At 46.0% G+C, this 12,429-nt stretch overlaps 1 protein-coding gene across 3 annotated transcripts in view; it reads right to left on the bottom strand.

Annotated features, from left to right (window-relative positions):
* Positions 1–1,266: 1,266 nt before the first annotated feature.
* SWAP70 (switching B cell complex subunit SWAP70) overlaps positions 1,267–12,429 on the bottom strand; it is a 77,164-nt gene continuing 66,001 nt past the window's right edge. For all 3 annotated transcript variants that reach the window (XM_020874458.2, XM_070473376.1, XM_020874459.2), the window contains 5 exons: positions 11,548–11,655; positions 9,863–10,029; positions 3,808–4,006; positions 2,790–2,886; positions 1,267–2,475 (listed from right to left, as the gene is read on the bottom strand). In XM_020874458.2, the coding sequence (XP_020730117.2) occupies positions 2,369–2,475; positions 2,790–2,886; positions 3,808–4,006; positions 9,863–10,029; positions 11,548–11,655 (678 nt within the window). In that variant the 3' untranslated portion in view covers positions 1,267–2,368. The remainder of the gene's footprint in view (positions 2,476–2,789; positions 2,887–3,807; positions 4,007–9,862; positions 10,030–11,547; positions 11,656–12,429) is intronic.

The raw sequence follows: 12,429 nt of genomic DNA, 5'->3' as shown, positions 1-12,429 counted from the left end.
GGAAATACAGAGGAAGTAGAGGGAAGAGCAAGAGGAAAGAAACAGATGGATCTTAAAGTACTAACACTGATTCTTGCAGGCAATGCTGAGTCCCTACTATGAACTGGTAAAAGCTGGGCCGTGCCTCTTTCCCACTCCCTGTGGCCTGACGTCACCCCACCCCTGCTCTGCCAGGACCGCTGTGACTTGCTGGCACGGCTGAGAAGGCACGACGGGGGCTGTGCCAAGTGGAACAGGCACCGGTGCTCTGCGAGGGACATTACCAGCGGGGCCATAAATCTGCACACTCATTCCTCCCCAGCTGCTGAAACGGTTCCGACAGCCCCTCCCCAAACTCAAGGTCAGGGCAGCTTTACATTTCATGCCTCAGCAGCCTGCATCCCAGGAAGACTTTAAAGGATATACAAAGCAACTCCCCGGCCACGTAAGTGGAAAGGGCCTTTACAGAGTCTGAAGCACAATGCCCCACAAGCGGCGAGCCTTGGCTCCTGGCTCACGGAGCTCACGGATCACCCGGCCGCTGTCTTCCCACGTACATTCCATTTACACCAAAGAGGTCAACTCCTGACACCCCTCCTAGGGAAACCCTGATGCTAAGAGCCTGTTCTGTTCTGGACCAGAACAGAGAATTTATTCTCTGCAGAATGTTTATTTCTGCAGAGAATGTTTATCAGGCCAGGTAATTCTTTGTTACAAGGATTGTCCCGTGAATTGTAGGGTGTATAGCAGCAACTCTGGCTTCTACCCTCTAGATGCCAGTAACACTCCCAGTAATGACCACCAAAAATGTCTCCAGACACTGCCCCTCCACATTTCAGCTTTCCAAGACGTGATCAGGCTGGACTGAGTGGGCCTGCTTAATCCACAAAAGGCATTTTAATCTTGGCAACTGTGTAAAACAAAAACAAAAAAAAACCACACTGTTTACTCTGGTAAAAACTGAAAGAAAAACAGGAGAGAAAGAAAAGAAAATTCGGGAAAGCAGAGGTAAGAGGATTTGGAGGGAACAGCAAGGACGAGGGAGAAATTATCCGTGTAAGTTCCCGCTTGTAAGATGACACATCCACCATGGTTTCCCACATCAGTGACTCAAACGGCAAACTCGAGGCCATAGCTAACTTCATGACAGCCTTGGTTTGGGGGGTACAAACTGCAAATCCAGTATTTCAGGAAGTGTCCCTAAATCCAAGTTCACCTCATTATTGGAAAACATGCACACGTACACACAACCTTACCCTCCTGTTAAATCAGACAGCTTAAAATGTATGCTTTTCCAGTATTTTTTTATTTTTTTACCGACTCCATTTGACTAAAACAAACAAGAACCATATAAAACAATTTTAACGTATCTTAGAAAATTAGCCAAAAAAGAAAGTTCAGCATATTACATTGTACAATATTTAGGTAAGAATGTTTGAAAATTATAAATATTTTGTTCCCTCTCAACATAGCACATCACAAAAATACATTTTAAAAACTTTTTTCATGTATAATTTCTAGGAACGATCATATCACTGTTTATTAAGGCAAAGGTCTGATTAGGACAAGCATTCACACACACCAGAGATGTTCTGTACAGTAACTACAAAAGTAAAACCAAGGGGTCTGCCAGCACACAGATGGTTAAAACCATTTTAAATATTAGGAAGAATTCAGTTAGTATCAAAACATCATTCTGAATGGGATTCACTTAGTTCATCTCTGTGCTATCTTTGATTCTTAAGTATCTATCTCAGCCAAAGCATTATTTAAAAGACTTCTGCTCCCTGGAGACAGTGCCTCTGGAGCCAGATGCCAATCACTCACACGGCATTAAATCTGCACAACCAAAGACACGAACGCCAACCCCTCAGTCCGAGCGAGGACCATGTGCAGGAGAAGTGTCTTTTCCAGCTGAGTAGCTGTGGTCGGAGGCAGTCCACGTCCACCACGGACCATGGCAAGCAGGGTGGCCCCCTTAGTTTAGAAATAAGCACTTGGAGGAGGAAATACGCTGCTGGAAAAACAACAGCATAAGCCCACAGAGGTTCCGACACCCAGTGACCTGAGCGCCGCCCTGCCCCTGGTCATACGCCACTGGGCTGTCTATGCACCACCTCCTCTGAGAAGAATCTGAGGGAGCTGAAGGGAATTTTCAGAAGCTGAGGTTTTCAAAGAAAGAGTAAATAAAGAGTCTGACAATGTTGACTTTTTTTTTTTTCTTTTCAGGTAAGCCCTTCCTTATTGGCAGATAAATAAGAAGGCTTCTTTAGTATACTGACCCCATAGGAGGTGCTGGAAGTTAGAAGCAGAAAAGCCAGGTCCTTCTGTCTTTAGCATAAAGTTTTGCAGCTGTGCTTGCAACCCACACAGCTGACATAACTATGGCTCACTCTGTGGTCTTCTTTTCTTTCCAGCTCTTCTCTCGTTCCTCAAGTTCTGCCTGGGTGAAAGCTGCCGGGCCCCAGTTAGTGATCAGGTGAGGGTTTTTTGAACCTAAGAGACAAATGCGCATCAAACATATAAGGTCTTATATTCTTCAATTAACATTATCATTTTTCTACTTTATTTTCTTCTCTGAGGAATATCCATAAAGGTCATAGGAGGCAAAACCATCAGAAGATGTACACAAAGGGAATTAAGCAGGCCTTCTCATCTATCAGAGGGCAAAGGAGATTCAAGAAAAATTTATTGCAAAGAGCTGGGTTCCTGTGTATTTGGGCTAGGAAAGTTTTTTTCAGCACAATTCAAGTACACAAACAAAACAGAAAAATTGACTAAATATCTGATTACTTCAGAGAGTGTGTTACCTGGTTCTATCAATCGAATTAATCCTTCATGATGGGCCACTTTGTCCTTCCAGCTCTTGGTCGTCTTCGCTGCCATCTCTAGCTTCTTTTTAACTCCCTGGAACAAGAGCAGCTTTTAGACTCTGCAAACACACAGGTAGTTTAAGAGCCAAATAACAATGATTGGGCACTTGCTCCATGACTGTGGATTATCTCATTAAGTCATCCCAGCCACAGAAACACAGACTATTATTACTCCCATGGTACACAGGTGGAGACTAGGATTCAGAGCAGTTAAGTAACCTGCCCGAGGTCCCCCGAGGACCTAATTCACACTAATTATAGATGATGTGTAAGATATTCCTGTGCCAGTGATGCCGGACTGCCTCTCGACTCCAAATCCACCCTTTGCTGTCCCGCCTATGACCCTCGCCAGCGGGCCCCACTGAAGCTTCGTCAGTGCAGGAGCTGGCAGGACACTGGAAGAGGTGGGGGCTTTGCCTCCAGGCTCCACTGTGCTCATCTCAGCAGCTCCTGTGGCATGAGGGACACCCACGGTGTCCACCCTGGTGGGTTTCAGTGGCACCTCCCCTGTGGGCAGCTGCGACCAGTGCCCCAGGGGGTAGCTTCCCTGCCGTCCAGGGGCCAAGGCCATGCCCTCTAGAGGAGGACCGGATCCCAGCACTGGGCTTACACAGCAGAGTGTGTGTTCCCTCCCTGCAGGCTCTGTCTCAGCCGGGGCGGGGGCAGTGGCTGCTTCCTGTGTCTGCCCTTCCTGTATTCTTAGAGTTTTCTGGCTGCTCAGTAGGTAATCCCTGTTGTAGTTAATAGCTGATTATATTAAACCTTCCCTGTTCAAATTACTGTGTGGTTTCAGTCTCCCAATTGAATTCCAACTGTTATACCTCATCGCCTGTGAAAAACCCTTACTTACAGCTAAGCAACATTCTCACACAGCTTTTTACGGCAGAGTAAACATTCCCGTTTTTAAATGTTTGAGAACTTAAATGCACGGATTTGTAGGGATGGGCGCAATGACCTCGTATTGCTCCAGCGCCTGCTTCCGCTCGAGCTCCAATTGCTGCAGCTGCCCCAAGGCCTCCTGGAGGGCCTGCTCTTTGATGACGCGCTGGTTCTCCAGCTCCTGCTTCTCCGCTTCCGTGGTCTGAATGGCCTGCTGCTGCTCCAGATGCCACTTCTCCAGCTCAGCCCTCTTGGCCGACTCTTCCTCCAGCAGCCTGCAACATGGAGAGCTCAGGGTGACCGCGCCCGACCCAGAAGATGACAGAGCACAGCAGAGCCTCAGAGGAGCCTGGAGCTCACCTAACCCACCTCTCGCCCACAAGAAGTGGACACGAGGAGCCGGAGAGGCCCAGATTTGTGGGTCAGGGGACCTATGGGTCTGCTCCAAGCTCTTTTTCACCCTTTTATGGAAAAAAAACAAAAGATTAAAAATAACATGTACTGAAGGTTTAATGGGCCAAGAAAGAAGTGTACTTTTTCAACTGATCCTCACAATAGGCTTACATAGTATTATTATTCAGTTCAGAGATGAAGAAAGTAAGGCACAAAGGCGAAGTGACCTGGACTAGGTCATTCACCTGACAGGCAGGTGGCAGGGCTGAGTTTTGAAATCTGCCTGCTTGCTACAACATTAAAACACTTTTTTATCCAGCAGAAACCTATTCCCCAGGGAAAAGCTGACACACCAACAAAGGCGAAAGGCAGAGGAAGCAGACACCATTTACTGACCAAGCACTGCACGTCAGGCTCTTTACCTTCATCCCTGTGATCCCCCCACAATTCTGCAAGGTGTTACTGTCCCTGCAGATGAAGTCAAAGGGTTCAGAAGTATGACGCACGGGTAAGCAATGGATTTCAACCCAGGCCCGCATGACTTCAAAAGGTTATCTTTTAATAACAGGCTACCTATCGGAGGATATCCCAGGTAAGCAGGTATTTAATAAATAAACTAACTTGTACCCCAAGTGTAGGCAATGTGGTTAGATGCCAGCCAAGGGCAGGACGCATGTCTACTGGCTTGATCGTCAGAATTACGGTAACAAATCTCACAGCAGGCCAGTTACTGCTGCCTAAGAGTATTTGCATGTCTAAAGCCAACAGGAGCAGAAATAAAGTGACAGACTCTACAGCCGCTATCTGACCACCCCGATCCAGCACCACTGTAAGAATTCCCTCAAACCACACCCTACAGGGTCGTCTCCAACCGTGTGTGATGGGCCACTGCTTCACAGTCCGGGTCAGTTTATTTCTGGGCAGCCTTGATCCTTAAAAGTTCTTTCTCAACTAGGATGCGCTCTCCTATCTCCTCCCCCGGGTTCCACAAAGGGCCAGTGCGCTCCCTGAATCGTCTCTTGGATGTGACATCGCAGTGAACACTACCCTGCCACCAGGGGCTGACCAGAGTGTAGACGCTATACCCCGTCCATGTGCTTTCCTAGACATGGGAGATACACCAGTGAACGAGACTGGAAGGTCGCCTGTTTCTTCATCCTGGTGGTCAAAGTCTGGAGGGCAAGAGACATTTCAGGAGGTGAGGCTGCCGAGCACTGAATCCCCTTCACGTGTCCAGGGATGTCTTGATGGAATATGGGGTCCATCTCCCAACACAGAAGCCACAGCCCCTGCCCTTCTGCCCCGGGAAGCCGGGGTGCAGTGGAAGCTGGGCTTGGCTAAGCAGCAGTCACTCCTAGAACTTCGTGAAACCACTGACTCACAAGAGCAGAGACAGTGGTAGCAACATGCAGTGTTGAGTGACGGCAGAAGCAACAGGGACAACTGACTGACAAACCCGTGGCGCCAACGTCTGCACCAGACATCCTCACTGGGCTCGTCCCATGGCCTTGTTTGGTCTGCTCGGCCTCCCTTGGTTCCTGCCTGTGTTCAGGGCCTGGCCATCTGCCTTTCTGGGGAATTGGTGAATTTCTCAAGAACCTTCCAAAAACTGCTTTGATGCTTTAGCTAACCCACGTTGGTTTTTTTGGTTTGCAAACAGGACTCCTGACTAAAGACGAACCTCTCTGTACCTCAATTTCTTTATTTATGAAAAAAGGAATAGGAACTGTGTGTGTGTGTAGGCTCAGTCGTGTCTGAGTCTTTGCAACCCCATGGACTGCAGCCCGCCCGGCTCCCCTGTACACGGGTGTCTCCAGGAAGAATACTGGAGGAGGTTGCAATTTCCTACTCCGGGGGATTTTCCCAACCCAGGAGTCGAACCCAAATGTCTTGCATCTCTTGCACTGGCAGGCAGATTCTATACCACCAGCACTACCTGGGAAGCCCCACTAGGAACTACTCCCACCATCAAAGGTTTGCTGATCCATTAAATGTGATAATGCAGGTAAGGTTCTTAGAACAGTGCCTACGGCATCATAAGTATTGAACAAATGTCAGCTCATATTGTTACAATGGAACTATTAGCTCATTTGCTCTGAATGCTCATGAAGACTGCCTGAGATAATATGAGTATATGAGGTTTTGGCAATCAATTATATCAGAGAAGTAAAGTCCTGAACCTTTTCAAATGAATTGCTTTTAAGCCAAGTCTCATGGATCCTGTACTTGTTCTGTTGATATTTTAAATTATCTTCTTGCTCTAAAACCAGCATTCCAGCCTGTCAACATCTTTTCTGAATGCTTATTTTGACATTCTATACATTACATTTCTTCTCCATCTGCAAATGAGATATAAAGGAACAGAAACCAACAAACTCCGATGACTACCAAATCCAGATTAAATCCAAATTAAACTCTTTGCAAGCACCACCCTCTTCAGCCTTCACAACAACCCTATGAGCTTATTATAGATAAGGAACTGAAGGCTGAAAGTAGTGAAGTAACTTTTCTAAATATTACACAGCTAGACAGTACAATGGCTGGGAATCAAACCCATATCCTCAGTCCAGGGCTATCTATTATTGTGTGGACTGTTGTTCCACATGGCCCCAAGAGTAGAACTTGGATCCACTCATTCAGAAAAGATTCCATGGGTACTTACCATGTGCCAGACAATGCACTAGTTTCTGGGAATACAGACCTGACCAAAGTGTGCTCCCAGGCCTTACAAACACAAAAATTTAGCAGGTGGAAGTTATAATGGGACAGACTAGGGCTCAATCTCAAGAAGTTTCCAATAATTGAGCTGTCCAAATGGTAAATGAACAGTTTCCTTCCGAGTTCCACTCAGAAGAGGCTAGATAACCTTATGGATTACACATTAAACAACAACAATACTTCAATCTTAATGGCAAAACAAAAAACCCAAAACAAGAAGACCCAGATGGTTCAAGTCACAATTTTTGTATCTAAACGATTTGCAATTAAAAGTATCTCTGGGGAAACTTAAGACACTGACAGAGGAGGGACCGTCCACTGGAAGAACAATGAGATGCCAAATGTTCCAAGAGTGACTTGCTATTGCTTAGAGCAAGGACAGAGGTTAACTAAAAAGCCCTCTATATACACCCTCAGCTAAGATTATGTTACAGTTCACTGAAGTGCGTGTGTGCTCAGTCATGAAACATAATCTGAGCTGTAGGGTGTATACAAAGGGCTTTTTAGTTAACCTCTGTCCTTGCTCTAAGCAATAGCAAGTCACTCTTGGAACATTTGGCATCTCATTGTTCTTCCAGTGGACGGTCCCTCCTCTGTCAGTGTCTTAGGTTTCCCCAGAGATGCTTTTTAATCGTGAATCATTTAAATACAAGAACTTTGACTTGAGCCATCTGGGTTTTCTTGTTTCAGGTTTTTTGTTTTTCCATTAAAATTGAAATTTTTTTCAGCTTTTCAGTTCATTAGTGCTAGACTTAAATGTTTCTATCCCAACTCCATGATGATCTGATCTTTGACCTTTTACCCACAAAGGCCTACCCTGAAGAGTGGGATCAAGGAGAAATCCCCCTTTGTTAGTCTGACAAAATGTCCCTCTGAATCAAGCCCAGCCTCTTGTGACTTTGGAAAAGATACGGACTCGCCTCACTTAAAAAAATGACCACTAGAGGGCACAAGTCTGTCCACTTTAAGTTCCAAAATCAAAGTGAAAAGAAAAACAGAATAGTAAAATGCCTAAAATAGCCTTTAAACACCAAGAAAAAGTAGTTAGTTTTTGTATAGCAATTTCAGCTTATTAGTACAGAGTTGTATGTAGCAGTTACATTTGCATTTACCAAGCTGAAACCATTTTTCCATTTACTGAGATTAGAGTGTACAAAATAATCAGTCAGAGCTTTTTCTTTTTTTGGCCACGCCATGAGACATGCAAGGTCTTAGTTCCTGACCAAGGGTCAAACTCGCGCCCCCTGCAGTGGAAGCGCAGAGTCCTACCACTGGGCCACCAGGAAACCCCCTTGTTGCTGTTCAGTCACTAAGGCGCGTCTGACTCTGTGACCCCAGGGACTACAGCCTGCGGGCTCCTCTGTCCATGGGGTTTTCCGGGCAAGAATAGGGGAGTGCATTGCCATTTCTTTCTCCAGGTGAATCTTCCAGGACCAGGGATCACATCTGCATCTCTTGCTTTGGCAGGCGGATTCTTTACCACTGAGCCATCACGGAAGCCCAGGCAATTCCCTAGCCAGAAGTTTTTAAATAAAACACTCATGCCTGGGCTCCTATCCACAGGTATTTTGATATGGTAAATCTGGGACAGTCCCTATATGTGCATTTTTCAAAGCTTTATATAAATGATTCTGATATTTACTATTGATTAAAAATTACTGCCATTAATTATCCAAAACTGTCTTATTCAAAACATCATTCTATAAACATGAAATAACTAATACTTTAATACATTTCTAGAGTTACCTGGTTCCCTTTATGATCTGACCTCTGCCATGTTGTAATTAATCTCCCTCACAGCTTCAAAGAAGTAAATATATATTGCATATCTCATCTGTGAATTCTCTACACAAGGGCAAGCTATAAACTCAACACATCACAAATGATGAGGGTCAAAAATATCTACCGTCCCTTAGAATGTCTCTCTTTGGAAGTCACATGGGACCAAACCTTCCCATGCAGTGGATGGTGTGTTAACATCACAACAGTAGCCTCTGCCACCGCCCAATGGCAAGCGGATGAAGGTCCCTGGACCCTGGCTAATACCACGAGGAACACGCACTTGTGGGACCCGTAAGTGCCAAGCAATGTGCAAGGCATTCAATCTTCTATTAGAAGATAATTTTTCCTTAATAGAATCAAAATTTTCAACACCTAATTTGTTTTTAAAGTCATTTTTGGCAACATATGTAACAAAGAAACCTTTCTTTCTCTCTTTCTACCTGAAGATTAAACAAACATCTCTTGCAGCCCCATGTGTAGATGGCAGCCATGGAAAATCTACCCCAGCTCATCCCATAACCGCTCCTACAAGAGCGTGAGGTGTGCCCACACTAACCAGCTGCTGCTACGGGGAAACAGCGGTTAGTGTTGCATCCCCTGACGTGACATCTCAAAGAGAGCTAATAGGGAAGCAAGTTAGAAACTGGGAGAGGGCAGCTGACATTTGCTTTTTGGAGTCTTCATTCTACTTTGTCCTTCCTACTGCTACCGAAGTCAAAAGTGAGAGTTCTCATCTGAGATCACGACTATCATACACGGTAAACCTGACTTTAAAAGGTCTGGGGGAAAAAAAAATCTGTTTCAAGAACTTCTAAAACTAAGAATTATTTAAGGAATGTCACCAATCCTGAAAGACCAAATGGAAACTGCTCAGTTCCTCATTGTCCCCCAAAGTGGCTGCAGCTCTGGCCTAACAGGCCCCTGCCTCCACATGAGGGCTTCTCAGGTCTGGAACACGTGGAAGAAACCAGATTCTCATCAGGGCTGATGCTGGCTCCACGGACTCTAGAATCTGACTCAGGGAACCACACTAAACACATCCATCTGCCTACTCTGAAATAGATACATGGCCTGTCATTAGCCACAGAAACAAGGGTTTCCCAGGGGAGATTGGGAATAAAGAACCCAGCCAGCCAAGCCTCCAGGGTCCCTCCCATCTGGCAGAGACTCTTCCCTCTCCAGCAGGGTTATGAGCCCAAGCAGAGCACACAAAGCCCAGAGGAGGAGTCGATCCGTACCTAGCCTGTAGCTTCCGCACGGTCTCTTCATCTTGCCGGGCCTGTCTCTCATCCTCGAGAGCCTCCTGCAGCTTTAGGTACATGTCTTCCAGCTCCCGGACCCGCTGCAAATACTGCTCTAGTTCAGAGGATTTCTGGGCAACCTGTTCTTCCATCTGCTGCCTAATCTGAGGGTATAAAAGTCAAGTTTAATACAGGCTGACTTCACCTTCGGGAAAGTCTCTTGCTCCAACACCATCCTGAGCGGGGCCAAGGCCACAGCCACAGCCCTTCAGGGTGGGCAGGGCCCGTCCTTCACTCCTTGATGAAGGAGGAAGCAAGAGTACCACACCCATCCCTGCTCCTGCCCTGGTATATTTCTCATCCCTTTCACACTGCATTTCAAACTCAAGAAAAAAATACTTCCCTGTATAATTTCTCTTTAAATTCCTTTCTATCTTAAAGCCATAACCTCTTTACCAACAGCATCCAAAAGGAATGAACCTTTTCCCACTCAGAACACCCAAAGGGTTAAAATAAGGGGGAAAGGAAAGATGGTTTCCGGCACTTACCTGGCTGCCCAGCACCCTCTACTTTCTCCCTCCCTAGGGCACCTTCAGACCTGGGGGACCCTCAAGCATCTAATTAGCATTTTAATACATTTATGGTTTCTCCATTCTGGATTAAAGAGCCTTGAATCTCTGCCTTAAAAGTTAAGACAAGGACATCATAAATGTAATATCAAACATATTAGCATATGTCTCTGAAGTTTATATTTTCACTTGCATTAGCTTACTTCATCCTCATAGGGGTTATGAGAGATCATGTGATGTCCCCCTAATTTGAAGAAGAGAAACTAATGCTCATAAGCAAGAGCAGAGGACACGAACCCAGATCTGGCTGTGGTGCAGCAGCCCCTCAGATCTCGGGTGCCCTCCTTTCACAACACACACATCCACTTCAAGTCTAAGCAACAGAAAGTTGCTGAAGGAAATGTCACAGCACCTGTTTAGCAGGCCCTGGGCCCAGCCCTCTCTCACACACTGTAACCTGATGTGAAGAGACCTGTGTTCCAGTTAACCAGCTCACTGCCTGAAGCAACTGGACCATGGGGATGAGAACCCCTGAGATGAGTCAGAGCTGCCAAGAGTGACAGACCAGCATTCACATATTCTCATGACTGCAGAACCCCCACTCTTGCTCATTAAAGAGAGGAAATATCATGGAACCTGTGCTTACTTTTTCCATAGTTATTTATTTTCCAAGCCAAAACTCTGAAGGATGAAAGGGATGCTAGCAATAATTATACCAGGATGGCGGGGACTGTCCCAGGCAAACCAGGACGTGGAGTCCCCCTCCCCACGGCACTTATCATTCCATAAATTTCTATCGGAGGTCTTGAGAGCAAGGTTTACCTTTACATCCTTGGCATGATACCTGGCACACGGAGTGCGCTCAATAAACTGATGATGAGTTAATAACAAACACAAAGCCTCCCCAACAGCCAGCCCACCGTGAGTCAACAGCAGAGACAGCTGGCAAGATGATCTCACTCTAGCCTCCAAGGTCTTCATCCTCCACCAAGCCAGGCAGCTCCTGTCCCTCCACCCACACAGGTTGGCCTCTGTCCTTCTGCTGACCAGGACGGGACTGGGAGCAGGCTCTTCAAGTTAAAGCAGCCGCACCCCAGGGAGTGCGGTACTTACAAGCTTCTCCCGCTCTAGCTCCGTGCTGAACCTGGCCTGGAGCTCCACTTGAGTCTGAAGGCGCTTCTTTTCTTCTTCTGCTGCCCGAGATGCTGCTTCTTCCAGTTTCTACCCAAAAACCCATCCAGAGAAAAGAAGGGAACGTTACAGTCGAAGTGCATTTGGAGAGAAAGGGTCACATTTAAACATTATGGGGGAAGCCAGCCATTCTCAATGTTCAATAAAGACAGAATAAAACTTGTAGATCCACTGAAGTCCATTCCAACAATTTTCCCAGTCAACATACAAAACAAATTGGATAAACGAATGACTCCTAGTAAGTTGTAACATTTCGCAAAGAAAATTTTAGTGTCGTCATTAAATTCACTTGCAAATGCATCTGTTCAAATCTATTTCTTGAGCTCACTGCAGTTTTGTCATCTTAACATTGTTCCCTAAAACTTTGTTGCTGTTGTCATGTTAGTCGCTCAGTCATGTCTGACTCTTTGCGACCCCATGAACTGTAGGCTCCTCTGTTCATGGAATTCTCCAAGCAAGCATACTGGAGAGGGTAGACATTCCCTTCTCCAGGGGATCTGGAGGGGATCTCCAGGGGATCCATCAATCCAGGGTGGAACCTGGGTCTCCTGCATTGCAGGCAGACTCTTTACTGCCTGAGTCACGGCGAAGCCCAACTTCCCAAAGGGTGGTTCTCTAGTGAAGCAAGGGAAAAACCGAAAGCAGTCATTTAAAGTCTCTGGGAATTATCCTAAGAGCATACAGCAAACAGAGAAAATTCATCCAAGAAAATCAACTAAATCTCAGCAAGAATTGTGAAAGTCTATGGCATTTGAACCATAGCACGGCCTCTTCTCCACCTACCCTTGTCTTGGCAGTAGTAGG

Source organism: Odocoileus virginianus, chromosome 10, assembly GCF_023699985.2.
Source record: "Odocoileus virginianus isolate 20LAN1187 ecotype Illinois chromosome 10, Ovbor_1.2, whole genome shotgun sequence".
Classification (NCBI taxonomy): Eukaryota; Metazoa; Chordata; class Mammalia; order Artiodactyla; family Cervidae; genus Odocoileus; species Odocoileus virginianus.
This window is presented reverse-complemented; position numbering and strand designations above follow the sequence as displayed.